The following is a 12343-nucleotide window of genomic DNA, read 5'->3' as shown; positions in this document are numbered from 1 at the left end:
GGAAAACCCGTCTGGATAACAGCAGACTGACTGCTCGTAAAATATACGACAGGTCTGGACCACTCGTGAATTTTGTTGGTATCTGAAAAAAAATCTTAGAATACGAAAACATTGGTGAATGCCACAAATTCTCCTAAATCACTCGTACGCACAACTTAAGAACAAATCTGTGCGTACGAACGGTTCTTGCATGAGGCCCAATGACCTGATTGGCTGCGACAGAGTCTCTCTCTGTTTTAGCTGGTCGTGAAATATTTAGAAAACAAAGAGAAGTACGATGCGCTTAGACCAGGATTTGTGCAGTTTTAATATCGTTATCCCTGCCCACATTGAGGTGGCGCTCTGCTCAAAGCAAACATAACTGTGGCTGAGGTAGAACAACTCTGACTTGCACTTCAACACAGCTGGAAACACACAGAACAGGCTCCTTGTTTAATTTCTTTCTCTACCTTGTCTCCACCGGTGGCGATGTGAGGAGCCAGAGCCTCCACCTCACTGTGGAAGATGTTGTGCTCCTCCACATCACACTCCACTGTGGGAAGGTCCTGGCCAAAGCCCTTGTTGTTCAGGTTGTCCTGGGGGAGGGAAACACAACAAAACACTTGTCAGCTTCAATGTCACTTAAATTTATTACAAGTAAACCTGGCAGATATAATACAGCTGTGGATAATACAGAGTATTYGGTAGAGTTCACCCTTATCTATAAAGGTTTCTTGATAATTCATGACATTTTCTGAACGATGTCTTGGCTAACAGCCAAACTTTGTTTTAAACTTTCAAAATATGTAGATTATAAAGTAAGTTGTTTCTTTGAACATTTCATTTTTGAAAGACAAAATGTAGCATGAAGTGCTACTTCCACAAAATGTGAGACAGCAGGTCAGGGATTACATCATTTTGAATATCTTTTTTTCTTACTGAGTTTTCAAACTCCCATAGACACTGGGGAAAAATCATCATAATCTCTCCCACAGATCCCACAATGTTGCACACGTAGCATATAGCTAAACATATAAACAGAGGCAGCTGATTAGATAGTTGTTTTTTCACTCAACGTATCAAACAATGGAAGGAAGGTTCATGTTTTTGGATGAGATATTTTTTGTTAAGAAGATGTGACATTGGTCACACACTCCATCATGCTAATTTAACTAGCTGCTTCAGGAGCCGACCATTTTCAGCCAAATAATGCACAGAGACGTGATGCTCTGCATAAACAAACAAGTCCACTAGGGATATAAATCTTTAGCTTAATCACAGTACAATATTATACTGATTTGTTTGGATGATGATATGATGTTTCTTGATATCCCAAAGTCTGCTATAAAACGATTTTGATTCAAATCAATCCACAAGTCTGATCGATACGATGCGATATCTAAGCTCATCTAACATAATAATTTATAATTGTGTTAGATGGGAAAACAAAAAATGATAATTCTTGTGACAAAATAAGCAATAGAATTTGGCTGTTTTCTTATAATTGTGAGAAACTATCAAGTATCTAACAATCCATGCCCACACTACAGAAATTGTCCTAACAAAGTTTTACAATCTTATTTCCAAACAAAGTGTTTTTGACCTTGTTTTGAGACTGATAGTCTAAGTAAGAACAGACTGTACATCTTTCCTTACTTTAAGAACTGTCTTACTGCACTGGCAAATTATTTCATTTAATTTGAGAAGATTCAAACTATAATCCAGTATTTTTGATGGCTAATTTTTGCAGTGCAGTGAAATACTAATGGTACGAACACACAAGCATCACCATTTCAAACAATAAATAAGTTTCTGTGTTTRCTTATAAATTTTTATAAACCATATAGATGATTCATGCTGCATGTTATAATGGATTCCTTCAAAGCACAGTGTACTGTACAAAATATATAAATGTACTTTAYTGAGTAGTTTTGTAATGTTTTGTATTGTTCTACACTATCTGAGAGATACCACAAGCTAGAAACAAATGTTTTGTGTGTTTTCCTAAACAACTGGTTTATAAACATGATTCAGATTAAAGGTATTTACACAGAATTCTGTGATTAGCTGCAAGCACAAACAGCAGTAGCCCTTCCACTGCAAACCGTGGACCCTTTGGATCGAAATTATAATATAACAATAATACTATTACTGCAGAAATGACTGTGTAATGCAAAACAGAAGGCAGTGTAAAMGTTTAAATATTGCTATTTGGATAAGAGTTGTAGCAAATATTTCAACTAATCTTAAAAATCTTTGTAAAAAAAAGCAAATATTAATTGTGAATTTGACTGTGGTTTAAATGTTTATATAACAGTATTTGTATGAACCTCTAACAAATTCTGAAGTCTGGAGTTGTTTAAAGATGGCAGCTTCTCAGTTCTGTCAGAATTAAAATCTATTTCTACAAAYTGAGATCATTCAAAGAACTATAAAATATTTCCATAGAAATAATTTATGATGTCCAAAATATTTATTTATTATCTAATTTGTTTAGTGATAAAAAAATATCTACTGCAAGCATATTTAGTTTGTTCAAAAAAACACTAAATTTAAAGTATAACGTTGAAGTAACTGTTTCTTTTTTCACAAGAAACATTATAATTCACAGACTGCTATAAGATCTGATCTGAACTCATATTTCAGTTTAGGACGCAGAAACATACAGAAAATGCTTCAACTAATCCATGAAGGATAACACAGCTGGTTCTCAGTGAAGCAAGTGTACAAGCAACATCCTCACCAGTTTCTCATCCATGATGTTGCCCCAGTTAACTGTGGGTTTGCCTTCAGTGCGGCTCAGRTGGTAGATACGTTCATGGTCCTCTCTCAGCTTCAGCACCCTCTCACGCAGCTGAATCATGCTGAACACAGGGACAAAAAAAAGCACAGACTGTCATATAAAAGATGATACACAATTTTTCTGGAGTAAGTATTATCAGAAGGATGACATAGATCTTGTAAACTGGTTATCTTTTAAGTAGAATGAAAGCTAATCTCTGCTCACTCGTGTTGGATCATCTCAGCCTGAGGATGCTGGAGGCGCTTGGCGCTGGCAGCTTCGTCATCCAGCACGTTGAGCAGCTCAAGAGAATTTAGGATTCTCTTGTTGGTGTCCTCTTGATACAGAGTCTGCTTCCCCTCGTTAATCTTGCTCACATCCTGCAACAAAACCAAAAAGTGTTCATGTCGCAAAATAAGCACTGAGAGACAAACACTGCTGGTTTCCGTTTCATGATAAAGACTAYGCAGGATGTAGCAGAATGAAAGAATGAGAATAAGTTAAGTTTCTTTGGTTCAAAGTTTCATTTTATGCTTTGAATATTTTATGTTTAAACTATGAAGAAAAAACTGTCTTTTCAAAATTATATCATAAATACAGTCATAAAGTAAACTAAAGTAGTTTTATGATCTAAGAGGTTGTTTAAACCTGATCTTCTGAGCCGTTTATTGCAATGGAACTGCATTTGGAAAGTTCTAAATACAGGTGTGGATTGCCACAGTGCACATTGAAAACATTTTCCCTCAAACCACATTTGAAGGTTGTCTAGACCAGTGGTTCCCAAAGTTGGGGTCGGGACCCAAAGTGGGGTCCTGAAACATCAAGGTGGGGTCCTGAAAGGTTTTTCTAAATTAATTACATTTTAGCCTTAGTTGCCTAAAATGTATAAATGTAGTATAAAAATATTGTTACTATGCCCATGTTTAGTTGATCTGATACAAATGTTTATCATCCAAAAATAGTTGTGGGCACAGGTTTCTGCTACTGTTATTTTGTGGGKCAAAAGCTGAAAAGTTTGGGAACCACTGCACTTCAGAAATCAATTTAAAGGGTAATAAAATAATTGGTGATGTAATATTTTCCCTATAACTATTACAAAAAACACAAACTAAGTATTTATATTTGTGTAGCCTTTGTTTTAGGGCTATTGACAAAGTTTGTGTACTCAGACCAGTAATATTTGGGGTCACAAGTTTTTGCCATGAATATTTTGTGTGTCAGAAGATAAAAAGTTTGGGAACCACTGGTCTAGACCCCTTTTCTCTGCATGTCTTTTTTAGTCAGAACACAATCCCATCCTGATCTTTGATGCAGGACCTCCTATTGACAAGCAGCAAAGWGGACGTAACCTATCACTAAATATTTGGACAACACAATTTACCATCAAATGATGATATTCCATTTAAAGTCCAGGGGGTAGAGATTTGTAGAGTCAGTGAAGTGAATTTTTTAGGTGTAGTGATAGATGAAGGGCTGACATGGAGACCTCATGTAAATTACTTAAGAGCAAAGATGGCTAAATCTATTGCTGTTCTGTATAAAGTAAGGGAGTTTTTTAATGATAAAGCACTGTATATGTTGTATAATCCAATAATAGGTCCACATCTACAGTAGTTTATTGTAATGAAGTCTGGGGAAAAGCGTGTAGGACAATTACAAATCCTCTTTTTTATTACAGAAAAGAGCTGTGAGAATTATTACTGGAAAATGTGGTCGCTACCCTTCAAATTCATTATTTTGTAAACTGAAAATATTGAAATTCTTTGATTTGGTTGATTATAGCATCCTACTGGTTATGTATAGGGCCCACATAAACACATTACCTTTAAATATCCAGGTAGATTTTGTTAAGAGTAAAAGTTGTTATAACCTTAAAGGGACAGATATACAGTATTTGTAAAACCCAGATTCAGAACTAGTTTGAGGGAACGGTGTACCTTAATACAGGGAATAAGACTGTGGAATGATTTGAAAAATGCAGGATCATTGTGTACATTCAAGAAAATGATAAAGGTTCTATTGTTAAAAAATATGAAACAGTATAAAATGCACCCATATTAACTGTTATTCTAGAGGGATTAGATGTTCTTGTCTTTTGTTTTGTTAATTATATAGATTTGTTGTATGAACGTATTCTTGGGAGAAAAGGAGCAGATATATTTTTTTCTTCTCTCTGCTACCTTTCATTTCATTTGTGATTTTGATAGACATACTGTATATTGTTTTTCTAATTTTTCTTTTTAATATTTTTCATTTTTTTATATACAGTATAAATTGTTTGTTTTGTTTTAATGAAATCAATAAATGAATAAAATAAAAAAATGAACAGAAGAATTAGAGCTGTCAAATCAACCAAAATGGATTCCTAACTGATTCACAACAAGTCAAAACAGCCACATTCTAACTAAAATAATAATGGCACAAACACCAGGAATCAAAGCCCTAACCTTCTTTTAGCTTTCTTACTGTTTTGTAATTTTCATTAACAAAAATGATGAACCCTTAAAATAAGGAGTTGTCCTTTTGTAACAGATCTAGCTGAATGATCACTTCCAGAATTTGATTTGGGCAACAATGCACAGAGAGTTCCATAATTGGCACCTTGGAAGATCTGAAAATATAAAYTAAWACCACTRTACAAAACATAATTCTGAAAAGTCAAGGCATCAGACAATGAAAGAACTGTACAGTGATGAGTCCAACCAGGAAGTTTTTTATGAATTTTGTAGRCCCTGTTGYAGAGCCTAACTATGGGTTCTAAGATTTCATTTGTTGTAAGAGACCAAACAGGTAAACAGTACGACATGGTTGAGAGTATAATGGCATGAAGATAGATATTTGAAACCGAAGATGTCAGATTGGATCTAATTTTTGAATAAACGTATAATTTCTGTTTCAGCTTAGTGGTTAAGACTTGTACATGATCACGATAAGTCAAATGAGAATCCAAAGTAATTCCAAGATATTTGTAGGTAGTGACAATATCAAGGGGTTTGTTTAAAAAAGTGAGTTGATTTGTTATATTGAAATGTCTCCTGGGTGAGAAAAAATACATGCACACAGTTTTTTTTAACATTAATTGACAAAAGATTTTCTTGAAGCCAAACATGAAATGTCTGAAGATCTGCTTGTAACTGATTATTAATAGATTCAATATTGAAATCAGACAAAAGAAAAAGAACAGTATCATCAGCATACATTAAAATATTTGAATACTTCAATATTTTTGGAAGGTTATTTATGTATAATAGGAAAAGCAATGGGCCCAGTATGCCACCCTGCGGAGCTCCCACGGAACAGGGCAGAGACCCGGACACAGAGCTTCCATGTTTCACAACCTGTCACCTATCAGTCAAATAAGAGGAAAACATTTGTATTGCAGATGATGAAAGTTGAAAAAAAATCAACTTTTGTAAGAGAGTATAATGATAAACTGTGTCAAACGCTTTATGAAAATCAATATATACAGCACCAGTTACTTGACCTTTGTTCAAAGCAGCACGTATTTGTTCAGTGAATGAAATTAATGCAGACATGGTTGACCTTGACGTGCGGAAACCATGTTGGCTATTGCTTAGCATATTATTAGCTTCTAGATGCTGAAGTAGTTATTAAATAATGTTTTTTCAAGCAACTTAGAAAAAATAGGAAGAACAGAAATTGGCCGATAGTTTGAAACTTCTGTTGGATCACCAGATTTAAAAATGGGAGTAATCTGAGCAAACTTTTACAAGTTACTGTTTGTCTTTTCTTAGAAGACAGTGGTAAGCTGGCTCTCTCACACRGTAATCATCTGTCTGGTTCTGTGGTTATTTACATGACACAACTAGACTGCATTWGTAATGACTGGAATAAGCTGGTTGAACCTGAGTTTGTATGATCAGCAGTTTAAAGTCTTCTGCAGAAGCACTGAATGTACCTGCTGATGTCATTTCCTGTATGACTATAAACAATGTTTTGACCYAATTTTATAATTCTAGGTCTGAGTCTTTAAAAAAGTAAAGCAACCTTGAGGATCCCAAAGATTTTATGTTATAGCATAAACTTAGAAAGGTGAAGCTGCTTGGACACATTTTTCTCTTTCTGGGGTGTAATTATGGGTAGGTATGCACCAATACTGATACCAGTATCAGGCATTTGTGTAATGCATAAATAGTTTTTTTTTGTGTGTGTTTGTGTGTTTTATACTTCAGTGCTGTTTTGAGCTGCTGCCTGCCTTTACCATGGTAATGTTATATTAAACATTTTAATGGAGAATATAAAGATTCTTTCTTGGTCCTCTGGTGGAAATTGGTTTGTCACAGCAGCAGAGAAGGTCAAAACAAACCGGAAGCAATAAGAACAACACTCATAATAACAAATAAAAGACAAACAATAACAGCTGAGTGCAAATTAAGACAAAGGTAGTGCAATGATTTGATGATGAAGTATATTGTACATAATAACATTTATACAGTAGTTATGTGCAGGTATAAAACTCAAGGGTCATTCTTGGATAAATTAAGATTTGATAAAAAAAAATCCAGCTGTGATGTTTATCTRCATTTTTCCATTACCTTGTTGAGGTTCTGCTCAATGTCATAGATGTTCTTCTCCACCTTATCAGCATTCTTTTGCAGCTTCTCAATCAAAACGGCCAGTTCTGTAGGGGTGCCACTGGAAGACAAACATAAGACAAAAGTGGAGGTATAGTAACGCAAACCAAAATACACCTTTCTGCAKAATGAAACTCCCGCAAAACAGTTAAGGTCAATCCCCTTCATGGTTCTTAAATAATTAATAAAACTCAAGTAAGCACCATTTTGTCACAGTTTAATTTGTATAACTGAACAGAGACGAGGTTTAGGAAGAATGAGGTAAACAGGCTTTGAGAAAAAAAAAACATCTGAACACTGTCAGTATCATCTTGTAGCTTCAGGCCTGTACCAGCTTAGTGGCAAAAGCTCTTCAAACAAGTTTTAYATTTCAGAAACATGACGAGGACTTTCTGGATTAAAACTATCTGTAGAAGTTTATTGTGTCCTTAATATGTGTGCTCAAAGAGTAGGTGGAAAAACCTGCTTGCAGTAGGAAATACATATATTTCATTTGCACCAAGCAACAGTGACACTATTGATTTAGTTCCAAAAAATAATTCAATTTGAGACTACACAACAGAAAAAAAACATGCAATTACAGTAGTATTGGGAAATTATGTAATAATATCAGTTGCAAATAAAGTTGTAGGATTTTCTGAAAGGAATACGTATCATCTGTCACTTTTCATGCATTATTCTAAAATCATCTGATAGGAATTGAAAACTTGTGAAAAAAAGTTATGCACAAACTTTTACAATCTCACTCAATCTGTTRGCACTTGGAGTTGTTGTGAATGTCTACTTCCATGCCACATTTTAGCTCAATATAAATGTCAAACTAACCAATAGATTCATAGGTTGGTTAGCCGGGGCTGTCGTCTTGGATCAGACACTAAARGGTAATAACTTGTAATTTTCTTTCAAGTCTGTAAAGTGGTTCATGATATGTTTTGCTAACAGACATGCAAACGATTAGGCTTTAGCCAGTGTTTTGCTACATTTGGCTTTTAGCTAGTGTTTTGCTTCTTTTAGCTCGCATATTGTTTTGTTTATCTTAGCTTTTAGCTATTGCTCTACCTTAGTTAGCTTTTTAGCAAGTGTTTTATGTTTTATAGCTCAAACAAATCAGTTTTAGCTCCTTCAGCAACATCACAGCACTCAGCCTTCCCAGTAAAAATCTGCAGTTATGTTTTGCTGCTGGTATGAAAACCAACAGGTTTCCAAACCATAAAAGAGGTGATAAATCACAACTCCAAGACAGAGGAATTCCTTGGAATCAAATCATTCAACTACCGTATTATTCATGTATAATACAATCTCATGTATAATACAACCCCCCCCCTTTTTTTTGAGCTTAAAAAGCATTAAAAATCTAATCCTCAAACTACCACCAATTTGAAACAGACTTCAAGATTTTTCAGCCTTTATACATATCAGTAAAATGATCAATGCACTGTTCATTTTATTTTAACAACATATGTACTAAAAGGTAATTTGACAATTTCGCCACCTCTGGTGGGGAAACTTTTTTCAGGGATACAAACTTTTTCAGAGCACCGGTAGATGGCAGCCATTACAGACAAACATGTGTTTGTTGTTCTTCCAGCAGCGGCTCGGTCACACGCTAATGTCATTAGTTCATTATCATTAACTAAGCTGCAGGACTGCTTTCCCCCCCTTTTTTTCCACACATGTCGCCTGCCTGGATCCGTTACTGATCCGTTACTATCTCGCTACAGTATGTGACTTCAGCAATGTTCAGAACAGATAAAGTAAAGGCAGTAGAGGCATAGATGCAGCACTGAAACAGGTTTTCACAAGTGGAAAAAAAAAGAAAGAAAAGAAATATGCCAAGGCACGTTCTGCTGTCATTTCTGGTTGTGCTGGTTATGTCCTATCATCTGGTTTCCTTGTCAGCATTTGAGTTTAAATTAACTCTGGCAGCTGCAGAAACAGTGAATCAGATAAAGAGAAGACACATAATTTGAAGAACTTGTTTACTTCTTTAGACATATTTTTTAAAGGTACATTTCTAATACCCCAATATTTTAGGAAGTAGTTTCTTGAAACAATGTTGGGAGCATAATTTTAATATACAGTATAGTGGCATAAATACAATAAAAAATAATTTTAGGGGCAACATCATATCCAACAGAAGCAGCAGCTGGGTGATAGTCAAACATTAGTGATAAGCTCTGAACCATTTTGGCAAACTCTCAAACACTGAAATTTCAATTTAAGATCCATCATTCCTTGAAGGAAATCACTAACTGCCTTTTTATGCCAGCGCTTTAGACTAAGCTTATTTTATGTTGAGAAATATTAGAGTTGTAGCTGTTTTTGTCTTTGCTCTTTGCTTTTTGTCTTTGAATTACTCTCATACTTTCACTAAACACTACAGATTTTTAGAGCAGTTATCAAACAATGTCTTCATAAGAGACCAGAAAAAACTGAGACATGAAAACAGATCTGTATAAGTCATGCCCCTCTAGGTATGAGCCTCTGCTTGTCAGGGACAGGCTGTGATTTTTGAATATTCAAAGAAGATGGAACAAAGGGCAAATTCAAGGAACTAATGCAGATGCCAAGGCTTTTTTCCAACTTGTTTCCTAATGATGCTTTTCCAATCAGGGGACTGTTTTAAAAACAGAAAAAGGCAACAATGTGAAGCCATCAAATGGCATAGATTTAAGAATTCATTCTTTCCTGTTATCATCCTTTTAAATACTTCTTGTTGAGTGTTGTGTGTGTTTGTTAGCAAATATGTAGTAGACATGCCTGTACCATGATAGTTTTTATGGTATTTACTGTATTTATTGTTGATAAATGTTTTTTCCTGCTGGCTGTAACTCAAATTGCCCCACGGGGATATTAAAGATAACCTGAACTTGGCAGGTGATACTAGCCCTCATTAAGAGGCTCTTTATACTTTAAACAGTTTGTTGTTGTGCTGAAGCTTGTTTTGCAGCATTAATTAGCTCTACAGGAGAAAAAAACCAACATCCAAAAAAAATCTAACTATTACGAGACAAATCTGAAGTGCGTTTTTGCCAAAAACAACCAACCTTAAGATCAGCATAGTGGAATTGGACTGAACCAACTCAAAGCTGAGGTGGAAGGTGTAGAATGTAGCAAAAAGTTTCTTTGTGTTTTTTTAGTTTGTATCTAAGAAAGTTAAACTGCAATCAATACATCAAGGTACATGATTTTGTCACTGCTGGGAATAAGTCTGTGTTTTTCATGTCAAAAAATGGGAGAATTGCAACTCCATCTGCTCCTCTGAGCAGGCTCTATGCCTGCAGGTGTGCAGGTTTAAATAGAACTAGTGTTTGTGTGTGTGTATGTGTGTGTGTGTGTGTGTGAGTGTGAGTGTGAGTGTGAGTGTGAGTGTGAGTGAGAGAGAGAGAGAGAGAGAGAGAAAGAGACAGTGTCAGTTCATATCAACCACTTGTCTCCTCACACACCCACAATCCCACTCAGTGTTTGAACTCACATTACATAACACCTGCAGAATGCAGTCAGTCAAAGTCAGATGTACTGTAACTCCACAACAACCACAGAGCGAGTCTGAACTGGTGTCCACTGTAGAGTTCTGCAGAAGCAGCTGGCAGWGGTCCTGATGGGACCACTCCTCAGGAATGGCACCCTGGGGAAGATTTCTGTGGCCACAGAAGACAAGAATCTAACAACAGGCCCCTTCACATGAACAAGTTGTTATTTCAACATCTTCATTTGSATTATTTATCCAAAAGGCAGTGTTTGAATAAAGTTAATGGAAGATAGCTCCTAGTGCTTCGGAGCAGGAATGTTCTTTCTTTAAAGAGTTAAAGCTAAGCCTGGGAGCAGCCTCTGACCAGTCCTCTATGCCAGTTGTTCCCAAACTGGGGGGGCGCTAGTGATCACGGGGGGAACATGATGTGTTTGATCAGAGGTTAGGGGTCGACACAACCAGATCCCGCCTCCTGGTTGTAAAATATTCCTCCGCAACGGTTAACTGTCATTTGTAAAAATGAAAGAAGAAAAAAACTTCTAGATATTAAAAGTGACAGTTCTTTCAACCAATAGAAAGAGCCACAGTCAAAGTTTTACCAATCAGATCAGAGCAGGGAGGGTCAGGCTGTCTGACTGACAGCGGGTGAGCGCAGCCTCGAGTCACTCCAAGGCTGCCCGTGCTGAGCACCATCCAAACAGCTTGTTCCTCGAGCATTAGAGCTCCTGTTTACAACATTTCACAAGTTATAAAGTGTACTGCCGCATGWCCTTTTGGAGAAAATTATAACAACGTAAGCACCTCCACCTCTGCTGTGTGAGCACCCAGAGCGCGACTATAACCGAGTCTTCAGGGCAGGAGGACGCTCCCAGGAATACTGTCAGTGTTTCCCGGACTATTTTCCACCTAGGATTAGATATATTATATTTCTGAAAGCTCCTCTCAGTGTTTCCGCCGTAACACCATGTGTCCACGCGCACAACAAAACCGCGAGAGATCACCTGACCATCATTTATACAAAGCAGAGGCTCAGAGGCAGCTGGACCTCATCTCCACCTGCAGCACGGCTCCGACCTGTGATAAATGTGATTTAGTAATAATGAAAAATGCATAGTATTAAATGACTACATGAGCTGAAATCCTGTAAATATAATCCATTTAAATTAAACAATTATTTAGGGAAGATATCTGTCAGTTTTGTTAAAATAAAAAATAAAATAAAATCTGTGCAAGAATCTCCATGCCATAATTTTTAAAATAAATATACCAGAGCTCCTCATTGAAAACACTAAAATGAGACAAAAGTACTCAAGCAGCTCCTGAAACAAAACTGCAATTTTTATTTTCTTAAGATTGTCTTTAAGATTACTGTTGGTAGTTTTTAAAGAAAAGGTATTTGAGTAATTATCAAAACAGTGTTCATGTAGTTATTATTTCTGTTGTTTGTRGGGGTCACCTCGAGTGAAACAATCAAGGAAACTCTCTTAGACCTCAGACCTCTGATGGACCTTTAAA

The 12343-nt window shown here is 36.1% G+C and overlaps 1 protein-coding gene across 1 annotated transcript in view; it reads right to left on the bottom strand.

Moving 5' to 3' along the window:
• The window catches only part of ppl (periplakin), a 35568-nt gene that overhangs the window by 17005 nt on the left and 6220 nt on the right, over window positions 1-12343 (bottom strand). Inside the window, exons 2-5 of the mRNA XM_014020296.1 lie at window positions 7318-7417; window positions 2987-3141; window positions 2723-2843; window positions 450-575 (exon numbers count right to left, since the gene is read on the bottom strand). Of these exons, the coding sequence (XP_013875750.1) occupies window positions 450-575; window positions 2723-2843; window positions 2987-3141; window positions 7318-7417 (502 nt within the window). The remainder of the gene's footprint in view (window positions 1-449; window positions 576-2722; window positions 2844-2986; window positions 3142-7317; window positions 7418-12343) is intronic.

The sequence above is a fragment of the Austrofundulus limnaeus genome, unplaced genomic scaffold, assembly GCF_001266775.1.
Source record: "Austrofundulus limnaeus strain Quisiro unplaced genomic scaffold, Austrofundulus_limnaeus-1.0 Scaffold248, whole genome shotgun sequence".
NCBI classification, from domain to species: Eukaryota; Metazoa; Chordata; class Actinopteri; order Cyprinodontiformes; family Rivulidae; genus Austrofundulus; species Austrofundulus limnaeus.
This window is presented reverse-complemented; position numbering and strand designations above follow the sequence as displayed.